Source organism: Haliotis rubra, unplaced genomic scaffold (genome assembly GCF_003918875.1).
Source record: "Haliotis rubra isolate DU_JTF1 unplaced genomic scaffold, ASM391887v1 Scf837, whole genome shotgun sequence".
Taxonomy (NCBI): domain Eukaryota; kingdom Metazoa; phylum Mollusca; class Gastropoda; order Lepetellida; family Haliotidae; genus Haliotis; species Haliotis rubra.
In genome coordinates, this window is record NW_025767565.1 from 257,844 (window position 1) to 281,002 (window position 23,159).

The window sequence follows — 23,159 nt, forward strand, 5'->3', positions numbered from 1 at the left end:
TAGTCTTCCTACATACTGACAGTTCAGCTATACCAGTATATCCCTACTCTCACTGATGAATTGAAACATTAGTCTCCCTACATACTGACAGTACAGCTATACCAGTATAACCCTACTCTCACTGATGAATTGAAACATTAGTCTTCCTACATACTGACAGTACAGCTATACCAGTATAACCCTACTCTCACTGATGAATTGAAACATTAGTCTCCCTACATACTGACAGTACAGCTATACCAGTATAACCCTACTCTCACTGATGAATTGAAACATTAGTCTTCCTACATACTGACAGTACAGCTATACCAGTATAACCCTACTCTCACTGATGAATTGAAACATTAGTCTCCCTACATACTGACAGTACAGCTATACCAGTATAACCCTACTCTCACTAATGAATTGAAACATTAGTCTTCCTACATACTGACAGTACAGCTATACCAGTATAACCCTACTCTCACTGATGAATTGAAACATTAGTCTTCCTACATACTGACAGTACAGCTATACCAGTATAACCCTACTCTCACTGATGAATTGAAACATTAGTCTTCCTACATACTGACAGTACAGCTATACCAGTATAACCCTACTCTCACTGATGAATTGAAACATTAGTCTCCCTACATACTGACAGTACAGCTATACCAGTATATCCCTACTCTCACTGATGAATTGAAACATTAGTCTTCCTACATACTGACAGTACAGCTATACCAGTATAACCCTACTCTCACTGATGAATTGAAACATTAGTCTCCCTACATACTGACAGTACAGCTATACCAGTATAACCCTACTCTCACTGATGAAATTGAAACATTAGTCTCCTACATACTGACAGTACAGCTATACCAGTATAACCCTACTCTCACTGATGAATTGAAACATTAGTCTCCTACATACTGACAGTACAGCTATACCAGTATATCCCTACTCTCACTGATGAATTGAAACATTAGTCTCCTACATACTGACAGTACAGCTATACCAGTATAACCCTACTCTCACTGATGAATTGAAACATTGGTCTCCTACATACTGACAGTACAGCTATACCAGTATAACCCTACTCTCACTGATGAATTGAAACATTAGTCTCCTACATACTGACAGTACAGCTATACCAGTATAACCCTACTCTCACTGATGAATTGAAACATTAGTCTCCCTACATGCACTGACAGTACAGCTATACCCAGTATAACCCTACTCTCACTGATGAATTGAAACATTAGTCTCCCTACATACTGACGGTACAGCTATACCAGTATAACCCTACTCTCACTAATGAATTGAAACATTAGTCTCCTACATACTGACGGTACAGCTATGCCAGTATAACCCTACTCTCACTGATGAATTGAAACATTAGTCTTCCTACATACTGACAGTACAGCTATGCCAGTATAACCCTACTCTCACTGATGAATTGAAACATTAGTCTCCTACATACTGACAGTACAGCTATACCAGTATATCCCTACTCTCACTGATGAATTGAAACATTGGTCTCCCCTACATACTGACGGTACAGCTATACCAGTATAACCCTACTCTCACTGATGAATTGAAACATTAGTCTTCCTACATACTGACAGTACAGCTATACCAGTATAACCCTACTCTCACTGATGAATTGAAACATTAGTCTCCTACATACTGACAGTACAGCTATGCCAGTATAACCCTACTCTCACTGATGAATTGAAACATTGGTCTTCCTACATACTGACGGTACAGCTATACCAGTATAACCCTACTCTCACTGATGGATTGAGCATTGGTCTCCTACATACTGACGGTACAGCTATACCAGTATATCCCTACTCTCACTGATGGATTGAACATTGGTCTCCTACACACTGACAGTACAGCTATACCAGTATAACCCTACTCTCACTAATGAATTGAAACATTGGTCTCCCTACATACTGACAGTACGGCTATACCAGTATAGCCCTACTCTCACTAATGAATTGAACATTGGTCTTCCTACATACTGACGGTACAGCTATACCGGTATAACCCTACTCTCACTAATGGATTGAACATTGGTCTTCCTACATACTGACGGTACAGCTATACCAGTATAACCCTACTCTCACTGATGAATTGAAACATTGGTCTCCCTACATACTGACAGTACAGCTATACCAGTATATCCCTACTCTCACTGATGAATTGAAACATTAGTCTTCCTACATACTGACGGTACAGCTATACCAGTATAACCCTACTCTCACTGATGAATTGAAACATTAGTCTTCCTACATACTGACAGTACAGCTATACCAGTATAACCCTACTCTCACTGATGAATTGAAACATTGGTCTTCCTACATACTGACGGTACAGCTATACCAGTATAGCCCTACTCACTGATGGATTGAACATTAGTCTTCCTACATACTGACGGTACAGCTATACCAGTATAACCCTACTCTCACTAATGAATTGAAACATTGGTCTTCCTACATACTGACGGTACAGCTATACCAGTATAACCCTACTCTCACTGATGAATTGAGCATTAGTCTTCCTACATACTGACGGTACAGCTATACCAGTATAACCCTACTCTCACTGATGAATTGAAACATTGGTCTCCTACATGCTGACAGTACAGCTATACCAGTATAACCCTACTCTCACTGATGAATTGAAACACTAGTCTTCCTACATACTGACAGTACAGCTATACCGGTATATCCCTACTCTCACTGATGAATTGAACATTAGTCTTCCCTACATACTGACAGTACAGCTATACCAGTATAACCCTACTCTCACTGATGAATTGAAACACTAGTCTCCTACATACTGACAGTACAGCTATACCAGTATATCCCTACTCTCACTGATGAATTGAAACATTAGTCTTCCTACATACTGACGGTACAGCTATACCAGTATAACCCTACTCTCACTGATGAATTGAAACATTAGTCTCCCTACATACTGACAGAACACTGGCTATACCAGTATATCCCTACTCTCACTGATGGATTGAAACATTAGTCTCCTACATACTGACGGTACAGCTATACCAGTATAACCCTACTCTCACTAATGAATTGAAACATTAGTCTCCCTACATACTGACAGTACAGCTATACCAGTATAACCCTACTCTCACTGATGAATTGAAACATTAGTCTTCCTACATACTGACAGTACAGCTATACCAGTATAACCCTACTCTCACTGATGAATTGAAACATTAGTCTCCTACATACTGACGGTACAGCTATACCAGTATAACCCTACTCTCACTGATGAATTGAAACATTAGTCTCCCTACATACTGACAGTACAGCTATACCAGTATAACCCTACTCTCACTGATGAATTGAAACATTAGTCTTCCCTACATACTGACAGTACAGCTATACCAGTATAACCCTACTCTCACTGATGAATTGGAAACATTAGTCTTCCTACATACTGACGGTACAGCTATACCAGTATATCCCTACTCTCACTGATGAATTGAAACATTAGTCTCCCTACATACTGACAGTACAGCTATACCAGTATAACCCTACTCTCACTGATGAATTGAACATTGGTCTCCTACATACTGACAGTACAGCTATACCAGTATAACCCTACTCTCACTGATGAATTGAAACATTAGTCTCCTACATACTGACAGTACAGCTATACCAGTATAACCCTACTCTCACTAATGAATTGAAACATTAGTCTCCTTACATACTGATGGTACGGCTATACCAGTATAACCCTACTCTCACTGATGAATTGAAACATTGGTCTTCCTACATACTGACAGTACAGCTATACCAGTATAACCCTACTCTCACTGATGAATTGAAACATTAGTCTCCTACATACTGACAGTACAGCTATACCAGTATAACCCTACTCTCACTGATGAATTGAAACATTAGTCTTCCTACATACTGACAGTACAGCTATACCAGTAAAACCCTACTCTCACTAATGAATTGAAACATTAGTCTCCTTACATACTGACAGTACAGCTATACCAGTATAACCCTACTCTCACTGATGAATTGAAACATTAGTCTCCCTACATACTGACAGTTCAGCTATACCAGTAAAACCCTACTCTCACTAATGAATTGAAACATTAGTCTCCTTACATACTGACAGTACAGCTATATCAGTATAACCCTACTCTCACTGATGAATTGAAACATTAGTCTTCCTACATACTGACAGTTCAGCTATACCAGTAAAACCCTACTCTCACTAATGAATTGAAACATTAGTCTCCTTACATACTGACAGTACAGCTATACCAGTATAACCCTACTCTCACTGATGAATTGAAACATTAGTCTCCTACATACTGACGGTTCAGCTATACCAGTATAACCCTACTCACTGATGAATTGAAACATTAGTCTCCTACATACTGACAGTTCAGCTATACCAGTATAACCCTACTCTCACTGATGAATTGAAACATTAGTCTTCCTACATACTGACAGTACAGCTATATCAGTATAACCCTACTCTCTCACTGATGAATTGAAACATTAGTCTTCCTACATACTGACAGTACAGCTATACCAGTATAACCCTACTCTCACTGATGAATTGAACATTAGTCTTCCTACATACTGACAGTACAGCTATACCAGTATAACCCTACTCTCACTGATGAATTGAAACATTAGTCTTCCTACATACTGACAGTACAGCTATACCAGTATATCCCTACTCTCACTGATGAATTGAAACATTAGTCTCCCTACATACTGACAGTACAGCTATACCAGTATAACCCTACTCTCACTGATGAATTGAAACATTAGTCTCCCTACATACTGACAGTTCAGCTATACCAGTATAACCCTACTCTCACTGATGAATTGACACATTAGTCTTCCTACATACTGACAGTACAGCTATATCAGTATAACCCTACTCTCACTGATGAATTGAAACATTAGTCTCCTACATACTGACAGTACAGCTATACCAGTATATCCCTACTCTCACTGATGAATTGAAACATTAGTCTTCCTACATACTGACGGTACAGCTATACCAGTATAACCCTACTCTCACTGATGAATTGAAACATTAGTCTCCTACATACTGACAGTACAGCTATATACCAGTAAAACCCTACTCTCACTAATGAATTGAAACATTAGTCTCCTTACATACTGACAGTACAGCTATACCAGTATAACCCTACTCTCACTAATGAATTGAAACATTAGTCTTCCTACATACTGACAGTACAGCTATACCAGTATAACCCTACTCTCACTGATGAATTGAAACATTAGTCTTCCTACATACTGACAGTTCAGCTATACCAGTATAACCCTACTCTCACTGATGAATTGAAACATTAGTCTTCCTACATACTGACAGTACAGCTATACCAGTATAACCCTACTCTCACTGATGAATTGAAACATTAGTCTCCTACATACTGACAGTACAGCTATACCAGTATAACCCTACTCTCACTGATGAATTGAAACATTAGTCTCCCTACATACTGACAGTACAGCTATACCAGTATAACCCTACTCTCACTGATGAATTGAAACATTAGTCTCCCTACATACTGACAGTTCAGCTATACCAGTATAACCCTACTCACTGATGAATTGAAACATTAGTCTCCTACATACTGACAGTACAGCTATACCAGTATAACCCTACTCTCACTGATGAATTGAAACATTAGTCTTCCTACATACTGACAGTACAGCTATACCAGTATAACCCTACTCTCACTGATGAATTGAAACATTAGTCTCCTACATACTGACAGTACAGCTATACCAGTATAACCCTACTCTCACTGATGAATTGAAACATTAGTCTCCTACATACTGACAGTACAGCTATACCAGTATAACCCTACTCTCACTGATGAATTGAAACATTAGTCTTCCTACATACTGACAGTACAGCTATACCAGTATAACCCTACTCTCACTGATGAATTGAAACATTAGTCTTCCTACATACTGACAGTACAGCTATACCAGTATAACCCTACTCTCACTGATGAATTGAAACATTAGTCTTCCTACATACTGACAGTACAGCTATACCAGTATAACCCTACTCTCACTGATGAATTGAAACATTAGTCTCCCTACATACTGACAGTACAGCTATACCAGTATAACCCTACTCTCACTGATGAATTGAAACATTAGTCTTCCTACATACTGACAGTACAGCTATACCAGTATAACCCTACTCTCACTGATGAATTGAAACATTAGTCTCCCTACATACTGACAGTACAGCTATACCAGTATAACCCTACTCTCACTGATGAATTGAAACATTAGTCTCCTACATACTGACAGTACAGCTATACCAGTATAACCCTACTCTCACTGATGAATTGAAACATTAGTCTTCCCTACATACTGACAGTACAGCTATACCAGTATACCCTACTCTCACTGATGAATTGAAACATTAGTCTCCTACATACTGACGGTACAGCTATACCAGTATAACCCTACTCTCACTGATGAATTGAAACATTAGTCTCCCTACATACTGACAGTACAGCTATACCAGTATAACCCTACTCTCACTGATGAATTGAACATTAGTCTTCCTACATACTGACAGTACAGCTATACCAGTATAACCCTACTCTCACTGATGAATTGAAACATTAGTCTTCCTACACACTGACTGACAGTACAGCCATACCAGTATAACCCTACCCTCACTGATGAATTGAAACATTAGTCTTCCTACATACTGACAGTACAGCTATACCAGTATAACCCTACTCTCACTGATGAATTGAAACATTAGTCTTCCTACATACTGACAGTACAGCTATACCAGTATAACCCTACTCTCACTGATGAATTGAAACATTAGTCTTCCTACATACTGACAGTACAGCTATACCAGTATAACCCTACTCTCACTGATGAATTGAAACATTAGTCTTCCTACATACTGACAGTACAGCTATACCAGTATAACCCTACTCTCACTGATGAATTGAAACATTAGTCTTCCTACATACTGACAGTACAGCTATACCAGTATAACCCTACTCTCACTGATGAATTGAAACATTAGTCTTCCTACATACTGACAGTACAGCTATACCAGTATAACCCTACTCTCACTGATGAATTGAAACATTAGTCTTCCTACATACTGACAGTACAGCTATACCAGTATAACCCTACTCTCACTGATGAATTGAAACATTAGTCTTCCTACATACTGACAGTACAGCTATACCAGTATAACCCTACTCTCACTGATGAATTGAAACATTAGTCTTCCTACATACTGACAGTACAGCTATACCAGTATAACCCTACTCTCACTGATGAATTGAAACATTAGTCTTCCTACATACTGACAGTACAGCTATACCAGTATAACCCTACTCTCACTGATGAATTGAAACATTAGTCTTCCTACATACTGACAGTACAGCTATACCAGTATAACCCTACTCTCACTGATGAATTGAAACATTAGTCTCCTACATACTGACAGTACAGCTATACCAGTATAACCCTACTCTCACTGATGAATTGAAACATTAGTCTCCTACATACTGACAGTACAGCTATACCAGTATAACCCTACTCTCACTGATGAATTGAAACATTAGTCTTCCTACATACTGACGGTACAGCTATACCAGTATAACCCTACTCTCACTGATGAATTGAAACATTAGTCTTCCTACATACTGACAGTACAGCTATACCAGTATAACCCTACTCTCACTGATGAATTGAAACATTAGTCTCCCTACATACTGACAGTACAGCTATACCAGTATAACCCTACTCTCACTGATGAATTGAAACATTAGTCTTCCTACATACTGACAGTACAGCTATACCAGTATAACCCTACTCACTGATGAATTGAAACATTAGTCTTCCTACATACTGACAGTACAGCTATACCAGTATAACCCTACTCTCACTGATGAATTGAAACATTAGTCTTCCTACATACTGACGGTACAGCTATACCAGTATAACCCTACTCTCACTGATGAATTGAAACATTAGTCTTCCTACATACTGACAGTACAGCTATACCAGTATAACCCTACTCTCACTGATGAATTGAAACATTAGTCTTCCTACATACTGACAGTACAGCTATACCAGTATAACCCTACTCTCACTGATGAATTGAAACATTAGTCTTCCTACATACTGACGGTACAGCTATACCAGTATAACCCTACTCTCACTGATGAATTGAAACATTAGTCTTCCTACATACTGACAGTACAGCTATGCCAGTATAACCCTACTCTCACTGATGAATTGAAACATTAGTCTTCCTACATACTGACAGTACAGCTATACCAGTATAACCCTACTCTCACTGATGAATTGAAACATTAGTCTTCCTACATACTGACAGTACAGCTATACCAGTATAACCCTACTCTCACTGATGAATTGAAACATTAGTCTTCCTACATACTGACAGTACAGCTATACCAGTATAACCCTACTCTCACTGATGAATTGAAACATTAGTCTTCCTACATACTGACAGTACAGCTATACCAGTATAACCCTACTCTCACTGATGAATTGAAACATTAGTCTTCCTACATACTGACAGTACAGCTATACCAGTATAACCCTACTCTCACTGATGAATTGAAACATTAGTCTCCTACATACTGACAGTACAGCTATACCAGTATAACCCTACTCTCACTGATGAATTGAAACATTAGTCTCCTACATACTGACAGTACAGCTATACCAGTATAACCCTACTCTCACTGATGAATTGAAACATTAGTCTCCCTACATACTGACAGTACAGCTATACCAGTATAACCCTACTCTCACTGATGAATTGAAACATTAGTCTCCCTACATACTGACAGTACAGCTATACCAGTATAACCCTACTCTCACTGATGAATTGAAACATTAGTCTCCCTACATACTGACAGTACAGCTATACCAGTATAACCCTACTCTCACTGATGAATTGAAACATTAGTCTCCCTACATACTGACGGTACAGCTATACCAGTATAACCCTACTCTCACTGATGAATTGAAACATTAGTCTCCTACATACTGACAGTACAGCTATACCAGTATAACCCTACTCTCACTGATGAATTGAAACATTAGTCTCCTACATACTGACAGTACAGCTATACCAGTATAACCCTACTCTCACTGATGAATTGAAACATTAGTCTTCCTACATACTGACAGTACAGCTATACCAGTATAACCCTACTCTCACTGATGAATTGAAACATTAGTCTTCCTACATACTGACAGTACAGCTATACCAGTATAACCCTACTCTCACTGATGAATTGAAACATTAGTCTTCCTACATACTGACAGTACAGCTATACCAGTATAACCCTACTCTCACTGATGAATTGAAACATTAGTCTTCCTACATACTGACAGTACAGCTATACCAGTATAACCCTACTCTCACTGATGAATTGAAACATTAGTCTTCCTACATACTGACAGTACAGCTATACCAGTATAACCCTACTCTCACTGATGAATTGAAACATTAGTCTTCCTACATACTGACAGTACAGCTATACCAGTATAACCCTACTCTCACTGATGAATTGAAACATTAGTCTCCTACATACTGACAGTACAGCTATACCAGTATAACCCTACTCTCACTGATGAATTGAAACATTAGTCTCCTACATACTGACAGTACAGCTATACCAGTATAACCCTACTCTCACTGATGAATTGAAACATTAGTCTTCCTACATACTGACAGTACAGCTATACCAGTATAACCCTACTCTCACTGATGAATTGAAACATTAGTCTTCCTACATACTGACAGTACAGCTATACCAGTATAACCCTACTCTCACTGATGAATTGAAACATTAGTCTTCCTACATACTGACAGTACAGCTATACCAGTATAACCCTACTCTCACTGATGAATTGAAACATTAGTCTTCCTACATACTGACAGTACAGCTATACCAGTATAACCCTACTCTCACTGATGAATTGAAACATTAGTCTTCCTACATACTGACAGTACAGCTATACCAGTATAACCCTACTCTCACTGATGAATTGAAACATTAGTCTCCTACATACTGACAGTACAGCTATACCAGTATAACCCTACTCTCACTGATGAATTGAAACATTAGTCTCCTACATACTGACAGTACAGCTATACCAGTATAACCCTACTCTCACTGATGAATTGAAACATTAGTCTTCCTACATACTGACAGTACAGCTATACCAGTATAACCCTACTCTCACTGATGAATTGAAACATTAGTCTCCTACATACTGACAGTACAGCTATACCAGTATATCCCTACTCTCACTGATGAATTGAAACATTAGTCTCCTACATACTGACAGTACAGCTATACCAGTATAACCCTACTCTCACTGATGAATTGAAACATTAGTCTCCTACATACTGACAGTACAGCTATACCAGTATAACCCTACTCTCACTGATGAATTGAAACATTAGTCTCCTACATACTGACAGTACAGCTATACCAGTATAACCCTACTCACTGATGAATTGAAACATTAGTCTTCCTACATACTGACAGTACAGCTATACCAGTATAACCCTACTCTCACTGATGAATTGAAACATTAGTCTTCCTACATACTGACAGTACAGCTATACCAGTATAACCCTACTCTCACTGATGAATTGAAACATTAGTCTTCCTACATACTGACAGTACAGCTATACCAGTATAACCCTACTCTCACTGATGAATTGAAACATTAGTCTTCCTACATACTGACAGTACAGCTATACCAGTATAACCCTACTCTCACTGATGAATTGAAACATTAGTCTCCTACATACTGACAGTACAGCTATACCAGTATAACCCTACTCTCACTGATGAATTGAAACATTAGTCTTCCTACATACTGACAGTACAGCTATACCAGTATAACCCTACTCTCACTGATGAATTGAAACATTAGTCTCCCTACATACTGACAGTACAGCTATACCAGTATAACCCTACTCTCACTAATGAATTGAAACATTAGTCTTCCTACATACTGACAGTACAGCTATACCAGTATAACCCTACTCTCACTGATGAATTGAAACATTAGTCTCCTACATACTGACAGTACAGCTATACCAGTATAACCCTACTCTCACTAATGAATTGAAACATTAGTCTTCCTACATACTGACAGTACAGCTATACCAGTATAACCCTACTCTCACTGATGAATTGAAACATTAGTCTCCCTACATACTGACAGTACAGCTATACCAGTATAACCCTACTCTCACTGATGAATTGAAACATTAGTCTCCTACATACTGACGGTACAGCTATACCCAGTACAACCCTACTCTCACTGATGAATTGAAACATTAGTCTCCCTACATACTGACGGTACAGCTATATACCAGTATAACTCCTACTCTCACTAATGAATTGAAACATTAGTCTTCCTACATACTGACAGTACAGCTATACCAGTATAACCCTACTCTCACTGATGAATTGAAACATTAGTCTCCTACATACTGACAGTACAGCTATACCAGTACAACCCTACTCTCACTGATGAATTGAAACATTGGTCTCCTACATACTGACAGTACAGCTATACCAGTATAACCCTACTCTCACTAATGAATTGAAACATTAGTCTCCTACATACTGACAGTACAGCTATACCAGTATAACCCTACTCTCACTAATGAATTGAAACATTAGTCTCCTACATACTGACAGTACAGCTATACCAGTATATCCCTACTCTCACTAATGAATTGAAACATTAGTCTCCCTACATACTGACAGTACAGCTATACCAGTATAACCCTACTCTCACTAATGAATTGAAACATTAGTCTCCCTACATACTGACAGTACAGCTATACCAGTATAACCCTACTCTCACTAATGAATTGAAACATTAGTCTCCCTACATACTGACAGTACAGCTATACCAGTATAACCCTACTCTCACTAATGAATTGAAACATTAGTCTCCCTACATACTGACAGTACAGCTATACCAGTATAACCCTACTCTCACTAATGAATTGAAACATTAGTCTCCCTACATACTGACAGTACAGCTATACCAGTATAACCCTACTCTCACTGATGAATTGAAACATTAGTCTTCCTACATACTGACAGTACAGCTATACCAGTATAACCCTACTCTCACTGATGAATTGAAACATTAGTCTCCTTACATACTGACAGTACAGCTATACCAGTATATCCCTACTCTCACTGATGAATTGAAACATTAGTCTCCCTACATACTGACAGTACAGCTATACCAGTATAACCCTACTCTCACTAATGAATTGAAACATTAGTCTCCCTACATACTGACAGTACAGCTATACCAGTATAACCCTACTCTCACTAATGAATTGAAACATTAGTCTCCCTACATACTGACAGTACAGCTATACCAGTATATCCCTACTCTCACTAATGAATTGAAACATTAGTCTTCCTACATACTGACAGTACAGCTATACCAGTATATCCCTACTCTCACTAATGAATTGAAACATTAGTCTCCCTACATACTGACAGTACAGCTATACCAGTATAACCCTACTCTCACTGATGAATTGAAACATTAGTCTCCCTACATACTGACAGTACAGCTATACCAGTATAACCCTACTCTCACTAATGAATTGAAACATTAGTCTCCCTACATACTGACAGTACAGCTATACCAGTATATCCCTACTCACTGATGAATTGAAACATTAGTCTCCTACATACTGACAGTACAGCTATACCAGTATAACCCTACTCTCACTAATGAATTGAAACATTAGTCTCCCTACATACTGACAGTACAGCTATACCAGTATAACCCTACTCTCACTAATGAATTGAAACATTAGTCTCCCTACATACTGACAGTACAGCTATACCAGTATAACCCTACTCTCACTGATGAATTGAAACATTAGTCTCCCTACATACTGACAGTACAGCTATACCAGTACAACCCTACTCTCACTGATGAATTGAAACATTAGTCTCCCTACATACTGACAGTACAGCTATACCAGTATATCCCTACTCTCACTGATGAATTGAAACATTAGTCTTCCTACATACTGACAGTACAGCTATACCAGTATAACCCTACTCTCACTGATGAATTGAAACATTAGTCTCCCCTACATACTGACAGTACAGCTATACCAGTATATCCCTACTCTCACTGATGAATTGAACATTAGTCTCCTACATACTGACAGTACAGCTATACCAGTATAACCCTACTCTCACTGATGAATTGAAACATTAGTCTTCCTACATACTGACAGTACAGCTATACCAGTATAACCCTACTCTCACTGATGAATTGAAACATTAGTCTTCCTACATACTGACAGTACAGCTATACCAGTATATCCCTACTCTCACTGATGAATTGAAACATTAGTCTTCCTACATACTGACAGTACAGCTATACCAGTATAACCCTACTCTCACTGATGAATTGAAACATTAGTCTTCCTACATACTGACAGTACAGCTATACCAGTATAACCCTACTCTCACTGATGAATTGAAACATTAGTCTTCCTACATACTGACAGTACAGCTATACCAGTATAACCCTACTCTCACTGATGAATTGAAACATTAGTCTTCCTACATACTGACAGTACAGCTATACCAGTATAACCCTACTCTCACTGATGAATTGAAACATTAGTCTCCCTACATACTGACAGTACAGCTATACCCAGTATAACCCTACTCACTGATGAATTGAAACATTAGTCTTCCTACATACTGACAGTACAGCTATACCAGTATAACCCTACTCTCACTGATGAATTGAAACATTAGTCTCCTACATACTGACAGTACAGCTATACCAGTATAACCCTACTCTCACTGATGAATTGAAACATTAGTCTTCCTACATACTGACAGTACAGCTATACCAGTATAACCCTACTCTCACTGATGAATTGAAACATTAGTCTTCCTACATACTGACAGTACAGCTATACCAGTATAACCCTACTCTCACTGATGAATTGAAACACTAGTCTCCCTACATACTGACAGTACAGCTATACCAGTATAACCCTACTCTCACTGATGAATTGAAACATTAGTCTTCCTACATACTGACAGTACAGCTATACCAGTATAACCCTACTCTCACTGATGAATTGAAACATTAGTCTTCCTACATACTGACAGTACAGCTATACCAGTATAACCCTACTCTCACTGATGAATTGAAACATTAGTCTTCCTACATACTGACAGTACAGCTATACCAGTATAACCCTACTCTCACTGATGAATTGAAACATTAGTCTTCCTACATACTGACAGTACAGCTATACCAGTATAACCCTACTCTCACTGATGAATTGAAACATTAGTCTCCTACATACTGACAGTACAGCTATACCAGTATAACCCTACTCTCACTGATGAATTGAAACACTAGTCTCCCTACATACTGACAGTACAGCTATACCAGTATAACCCTACTCTCACTGATGAATTGAAACATTAGTCTCCCTACACACTGACAGTACAGCTATACCAGTATAACCCTACTCTCACTGATGAATTGAAACATTAGTCTTCCTACATACTGACAGTACAGCTATATCAGTATAACCCTACTCTCACTGATGAATTGAAACATTAGTCTTCCTACACACTGACAGTACAGCTATACCAGTATAACCCTACTCTCACTGATGAATTGAAACATTAGTCTTCCTACATACTGACAGTACAGCTATACCAGTATATCCCTACTCTCACTGATGAATTGAAACATTAGTCTTCCTACATACTGACAGTACAGCTATACCAGTATAACCCTACTCTCACTGATGAATTGAAACATTAGTCTTCCTACATACTGACAGTACAGCTATACCAGTATAACCCTACTCTCACTGATGAATTGAAACATTAGTCTTCCTACATACTGACAGTACAGCTATACCAGTACAACCCTACTCTCACTGATGAATTGAAACATTAGTCTCCCTACACACTGACAGTACAGCTATATCAGTATAACCCTACTCTCACTGATGAATTGAAACATTAGTCTCCCTACACACTGACAGTACAGCTATATCAGTATAACCCTACTCTCACTGATGAATTGAAACATTAGTCTCCCTACATACTGACAGTACAGCTATACCAGTACAACCCTACTCTCACTGATGAATTGAAACATTAGTCTTCCTACATACTGACAGTACAGCTATACCAGTATAACCCTACTCTCACTGATGAATTGAAACATTAGTCTCCCTACATACTGACAGTACAGCTATATCAGTATAACCCTACTCTCACTGATGAATTGAAACATTAGTCTCCCTACATACTGACAGTACAGCTATACCAGTATAACCCTACTCTCACTGATGAATTGAAACATCAGTCTCCCTACATACTGACAGTACAGCTATACCAGTATAACCCTACTCTCACTGATGAATTGAAACATTAGTCTCCTTACATACTGACAGTACAGCTATATCAGTATAACCCTACTCTCACTGATGAATTGAAACATTAGTCTTCCTACATACTGACAGTACAGCTATACCAGTATAACCCTACTCTCACTAATGAATTGAAACATTAGTCTCCCTACATACTGACAGTACAGCTATACCAGTATAACCCTACTCTCACTGATGAATTGAAACATTAGTCTCCCTACATACTGACAGTACAGCTATACCAGTATATCCCTACTCTCACTGATGAATTGAAACATTAGTCTCCCTACATACTGACAGTACAGCTATACCAGTATAACCCTACACTCACTGATGAATTGAAACATTAGTCTTCCTACATACTGACAGTACAGCTATACCAGTCTCCCTACATACTGACAGTACAGCTATACCAGTATAACCCTACTCTCACTGATGAATTGAAACATTAGTCTCCCTACATACTGACAGTACAGCTATACCAGTATATCCCTACTCTCACTGATGAATTGAAACATTAGTCTCCCTACATACTGACAGTACAGCTATACCAGTATAACCCTACTCTCACTAATGAATTAAAACGTGAGCCTAATCGGTCCCCTTAATACACCATACAATCATTAACAAACACAAGAGCTCTGTAATTGACCTGTTGTTGGCATCTGTGCATGAATGGCAGCGGGAGTGAGCAGCCAGCTGGTACCACCAATTACCATTCCAAGAATGTAACTACGTATAGATGATTTCACTATGGACTTGCCAGGACAGCCATGCTGAACATTGGAACAGAATTCTGTACAATAGCTCTGGTGATGCCCAGACGATGTTCAGCTTCATAAGCCAGAAGAGATGTCAAATTTCCAGAGGAGAAGCCAAATGTGCAGACTGAGATGGTGAACACTAAGTGCTACAATCTAAGTTTCCTGACCTACCCGACCCCAACTCCCAGTGCTGACACTTCAGGTAAGCTGGATACATAACATAGCAGTTACTAACTATTTCTGGACAGTTTGGTGATTTCAGCCATTTGGGATCACATTCTTCTTCTGACTTGAATCAATAAGGTGTGTAATGATTCATAGATGGTATTGAGATCATCATTTTATTACCCAATTGGTCAGCGTATTGGTAGTTGCATACTGATCTCGTATGTCACACGAGTGTCATATTGCGTTGACCTGTGTCGTAACGACTTGACCTGAGATTCTAATGATTTGATGGGATAACCGATAACCTCTCAACTAGGTCAGATTCTGACGTAACTATTTTTTCACTCATAACAAACACGCGAATTCATTCATTCTACAACTTAATGCATTGTGGGAATGTAAACATTGTGAACGTTGCCGTGTCGCTGTTTAATTGTGAGTCAAACTGAGACATTATATCCGACAAAAAACATAAGCACAATGTTTCCACCAGTGATGCTAGCCGAATGAAGCAACTGCAAACCAAGAAACGCGGTTCTACGGAGTAGTTTACTGTAGGAGGCTGTCGAGGCGATGACAACTGACATGCATCGTGACGTCGGTTACCAAGGTAGTGACGTCTTTACAGTGTGACGTCATGCAAATATTGTACTACAGTACAAAACTCTTCCGCAACCTCTTCATGAAACCGGTTTCGGTTTGAAACCAAAATATGAACAAAAATATGCTATTTTGTCATCTTAATGCATGTAAGACGTGGGTAATAAATAAAATACACACACAAGGTCTCATTACATACGAATTATACGAAACTCGTGACCTTCCTATGATACCATGGGAAGGACACTCGTTTCGTATAACTCGTATGTAATGAGACCTCGTGTAGTATTCTCTATATATCTTGTGATACAGTGCATCGATACAAATCTTCATTTTGGCGACATGGACCTATATCTCCCAATAATAAGGACGACATGAGCCTATACCTCCCAATAATAAGGACATGAGCCTATACCTCCCAATAATGAAAACATGAGCCTATACCTCCCAATAATGGGGATGACATGAGCATATACCTCTCAATAATGGGGATGACATGAGCCTATACCTCTCAATAATGGGGATGACATGAGCCTATACCTCCCAATAATGGGGTTGACATGAGCCTATACCTCCCAATAATGAGGACATGGACCTATACCTCTCAATAATGGGGATGACATGAGCCTATACCTCCCAATAATGGGGATGACATGAGCCTATACCTCTCAATAATGGGGATGACATGAGCCTATACCTCCCAATAATGGGGATGACTTGAGCCTAAACCACCCAATAATGGGGATGACATGAGCAGCCTATACCACCCAATAATGGGGATGACATGAGCCTATACCACCCAATAATGGGGATGACATGACTCTATGATGAGCCTATACCACCCAATAATGGGGATGACATGAGCCTATACCTCCCAATAATGGGGATGACATGAGCCTATACCTCCCAATAATGGGGATGACATGAGCCTATACCACCCAATAATGGGGATGACATGAGCCTATACCTCCCAATAATGGGGATGACATGAGCCTATACCTCCCAATAATGGGGATGACATGAGCCTATACCTCCCAATAATGGGGATGACATGAGCCTATACCTCCCAATAATGGGGATGACATGAGCCTATACCTCCCAATAATCACTTAGATATGCAATTCACGGAGAATGAACAAAGTTTTTGTAAACTTTTTAAATCACTAAAATATAGTAATGTTGAATGTGATGCTATGAATACTTTATTTACAAAACTGAAGAGAAACTGTAGCTTGGCATGTTGACAAGAAATCTTATTCGGTTGAACGAGGGACCACATTGTGCAGAATTGCAAGCCTGACACTGAGAAGTATGGACATAGGTTTGAAGCTTACTACAATAGGGGGTTTATGCACTACATCCCGATATCAAATTTTCAAGATTAGACTCATAGTGATGAAATACATTATGTACCAAAGCCTATTCGTCTCCCCTCGCCGCCATCTTTGACGATTTGTATGCCGTTTCGGGATGCTATGACTGCTGTGTTGGGATGCTATGAAGGCCGTTTTGTACGCTCGGCGACCGTATCTTGTAGCTGATCGAGAGTTTTGTTTCCATTCCAAACAATTAGTCTTCCATTGCAGATGTATTGTTTCGGTTTTAGAGGATATTGTTGCAGTTTTGGTGATTATTGTTCTGTTTTGGTGTATATGAGTTCAGTTTTGATGATTTGTTCACCATTTGTATGGTAGGCCTGAACTATAGAGACAGACAGTGATGGTGTATAATGACTAGTCTGTCTCACAGTCCCTGAACCACATTATTTTCCCCAATGCTTGGCCCTCCTTGCAATGCTAAAGCCCTAAATAAAGCAAGTCTAAATGTCCTCAGGTTCAGGAATCTCTGGTCTCACTGGGGCTCCTTTTCAATTTAAATGGGTTTATTTGCTACTATCACAATTATATGTATTCAGGGACTAAACGTTAGTCTATATAATGACAAACAGCCTTGGTGAAGGCTGCTCTCCCTCAGTCAGGGGTGTCAGGTTCCACTCTCTGATTAATGTACAGTGTCCTGACCCTGCCACCCCACACTGGTGACCTCACTGTGCCCTCACAGTGCTGAGTGGAGTCAGACAAGGGTCAACAACCACACTTTTCCCAAACCAGACAAAGTAAAGTGCTATCCCCTATCTGATGGCAGGATGGAAAATACAGTCGAAATAAATATATAGATAACAAGGATACTTGTGAAACATGTAACTACATTGTCTCATGTCTCGTGACTTGTCATCAGAGGAGGCTTCTGTCATGTATGTGTATGTGTTGTCCTGTAGTCAATATTTGTTGGTGATTAATGCTCTACAAGAATGATATATCTCCCAGCTCTATGATGTGTCAGATAGAGACAAAACCACCTGTTCCCACAGCAGTAATTCAATATACATGTCCCATGGAAAGGGGAGAACAAGAGAACTAAAAGCCATGTGTGCAGCTCTTATTACCAACATATCCTGTGCATCCCTGGTTACAACCAACATATGCAGAGCATCCCATCTTACAACCAACATATGTAGTGCATCCCATCTTACAACCAACATATGTAGTGCATCCCATCTTACAACCAACACATGTAGTGCATCCCATCTTACAACCAACATATGCAGAGCATCCCATCTTACAACCAACATATGCAGAGCATCCCATCTTACAACCAACATATGCATTGCATCCCATCTTACAACCAACATATGCAGAGCATCCCATCTTACAACCAACATATGCAGAGCATCCCAAATGCAAATGGTAGGTTTGTTGGTTTGTAGGTTGTTAAATGCCAGTGATGAATAACATGAGCATCGATCTATGCAATTGGGATATGACGACATCAGTCAACCAGGTCAGCAAGCCTGACCCCTAATCCCATTAGTCACCTTTTACGACAAGAGGGTTGCTGAAGACCAATTCTAACCTGGATCTTCACGGGTCTATGAATGGTAGGCCAGGGCATGCTCATCACGGGTCTATGAATGGTAGGCCAGGGCATGCTCATCAGCCCAGAGAAGTCTTCTCCTGCTCATTCATCATGAAGGTTTCAGTTCTTATGGTTAGCATATAAACAACATGAATACCAACAGGCCATCATATTTCTGAACAGCCTAACCCATTTCTGAACAGCCCCAAGTTTAAAGCTCAAGTGGGCCCAGGACCAGAATGGACTTTGGCTTACCACACTCAAAGCACATGTGAATTAGCTGAGTCGCCATGGGTTTTTTTGCTCTCATAAATCACAACAAGGGAAGAACCTGTCACTTTCATGAGTCAAGACAGAAATAATACAGAACATGACACGCCACAAACTACACAATCAACAAGTCTGACATTCACACAGCCCAGGCAACAGTAACCATAGACTTGCACAAGTCTCTGAGCTAATAATTAATAGTTTACTATACATCCATGGGCTTAGCATTCAGTACAGCCTTGGAGTTGGAGCAAGGCTAGGTAACCCCATGCAAGTCTGAAGGTTTGGGACTTGTGCTCTCACTGTAACTTGACAATGGTGAGACAAGTCTGTCACAGCCAATGTGTCCTGGGTGAGACGTGAAGGCCAGGGGTACTTGTAGTCATGGACATATGTAATTTAGTTATTAAACGTGTCCTCTAAATGTAACATGTTCAACACTACAGCAACGCTGTCTGTTTGCTGTGTAGAACAACAGATCCATTGTTCCACTTTACATACAGCTCCACATTTAATAGGCACATTACTATCTTTCACTAGTTTCAGTGACACGCCACACCGATTCTCAAGGTATCTTATTCTTAAATGAAATTATTTGATTATCCTTAACCAATCCTGAGTACACTACAGCCCAGGATGACTGAACAAATCAGCCAGCCATGACATGCACCATGTCAGCGAGAACTCAGTCGGAAGGTATTGGAGTCCCATAGCCTGTATGGGTTACTTGGCATCATTATCTTTAGCAGCTTAGGCATCTTTCTTAGGTCATCAGCTTAGTTCATCTTTCAAAATGATTCTGAATACTTATAAACTTAATTTTTCTGCAAAATGAATTTTGACTGTCAGTGTATAGTATATATGTGTGATGGCCGTGGGTGTGGTGGGCGAGCTTGCTAAGGTGCCAGGCTAGAAATCCAGCGAGCTTGAGGTGACGGATTGAGCCCACCTGGTGTTTGCTATTTACATAATTTATGCTTTTTAGAGTAAGAAGGTGAATGTGTGTGTGTGTGTGTGTGTGTGCGTGCATGTGTGCATGTGTTTGTGCACATGTTTGGACTTGCGTGTGACTATGTGTGGGTGTGATTTTATTACCAATGTATCTATACAACTGTGATATCTGTGTCTCATAGGCCATACAGCCGGATGCTGTTTTTAAATCCTTTTTTAATGAATTGCAGCATGTGACATGTTAATAAACTATATTTCTTCTTCTTCTTGTAAAAAACCTTGGAGTCAACTTTGTGTGCAGACTCTTTCAGTGTTGTCACAACCTCTAGTGTACAGTACACAACCCTGAGCACTTAAAAGGACCCACGAATCCATTGGTATATGACCAGATGGTGGCCACATGAATACGCGCAGACACCTACAGGGCTCCAGATAAGGGCCATATCGGCGTATGTACGGCTAAAACATATATGGTGCATATATGAAACGAAACACAAGCTTACTGATACTCCACTAAATTCCAATCTGTACTCTAAATGTACTCGTAAGGTTTTCCAGTACTCCCCTATTGAAAAAATATGGAGTATGTACTCCTGATGTTGAAAAATTATCTGGATCCCTGCACCTAGTTGCAGGTACAGCAACGTGCAGTAAACTTGGAGAAAGTGCTGTGAGACTATGTGTCCCAGTCCACACAGCTGTGAATGGGTACCTTGTAAGGTTGGGAAAGACACATTAACTTGATGCGCCTAGGGGCTGCAAGAGTTGTATGATCCCCAGGGAGTTGAGATTGATATTACGAAGTACTGTTGAGATTGACATCCTATGATCAAGGGAAAAACAAAGCGTCTGTGAGCAGCCTAGCTGGAACTCGGTGCTATATAAATAGATTATAATAAATAGATAAATAAATGCGGATAAGTTCCCTACATTCAAATACTACCACAGCTAGATAACCTGAAGACATCTTTAGTGGTAGTATGTGTATACTACATCTCCCATGTTCTAACACTCAGTGTTACACTGTCAAGAAGTGACATCTTAGCCATCAAACTTGTCCACAGCTTTCCAATAATACAATCAAGTATTCAGACAGAATTTGACACAATTCTTCCTGTTTGTGCACAGCCCATCTTCTTAGTAACCATATCTCCTGCTGTTTGAGTCATGTACTACACAATATCCATAGTGCAACAACTGATGTTTGGGGCCAACACCAATACATATTCAACACCATGTCTTTAGAGTGATCTGATGCTGTGAGCAGAGACACCGACACCGTTGAATGGTAAGTTTGAAGGGCGGGTCACAACGTCACGGTTCCTGTCCGACAATGTTCTACTGCTGATAAACCGAAACACGAACCAAGCTGGGGTAATATCTCTGCCTGTCAAAACATATTAGTATTCATCAAGCTGACAGACTACCCCTGTTTGTTTGCTAAATGTATTAGACGTGTTATACTTGCTAGGATCGACACTCACTATCCTGTCACTTCATAACGACATGGTTCAAGGTACATCTCGATAACACAACGCTCAACCCCGACCCAGCCAACCCCGCCCGAACTGATCTACGCACTCAAAATGATGACTTCGTAACTTCAATCAATAGAAATTCAATCATTTTAATGTCGTCAATATAATTTAGTGACTAACTAACATGACTTTTCTAAAAGCACGCACGCAAGGTTAAAACGAAAAACATTTCCTTGTGGTAGTGCTAACATTTCTTTTCCAAGTTCACGAAACATGTGCGCACTCTCATTTAGCCATAGTTAGTTGTCTCGAGTGGGTATAGCGAGATGATGGAAGCAAGATGGGTAACACTCACGAGGAATCTTGTGCTGCTCGTGCCCTGGTCGATAGCACCCACGAGAGGCCCTCGACTCTTCGACATTGTGACTGTCGGCTGCAAATGCTGTCACAGGGTGCAGGCTAAGAGTTATCT

General features: G+C 39.6%; 1 protein-coding gene across 1 annotated transcript in view; it reads right to left on the reverse strand.

Moving 5' to 3' along the window:
- LOC124262404 (glycerol kinase-like) overlaps nt 1–23,159 on the reverse strand; it is a 54,532-nt gene extending 31,373 nt beyond the window's left edge. The window contains 1 exon segment of the mRNA XM_046696885.1: nt 23,043–23,159. Coding sequence (XP_046552841.1) covers nt 23,043–23,108 — 66 coding nt within the window. The 5' untranslated portion in view covers nt 23,109–23,159.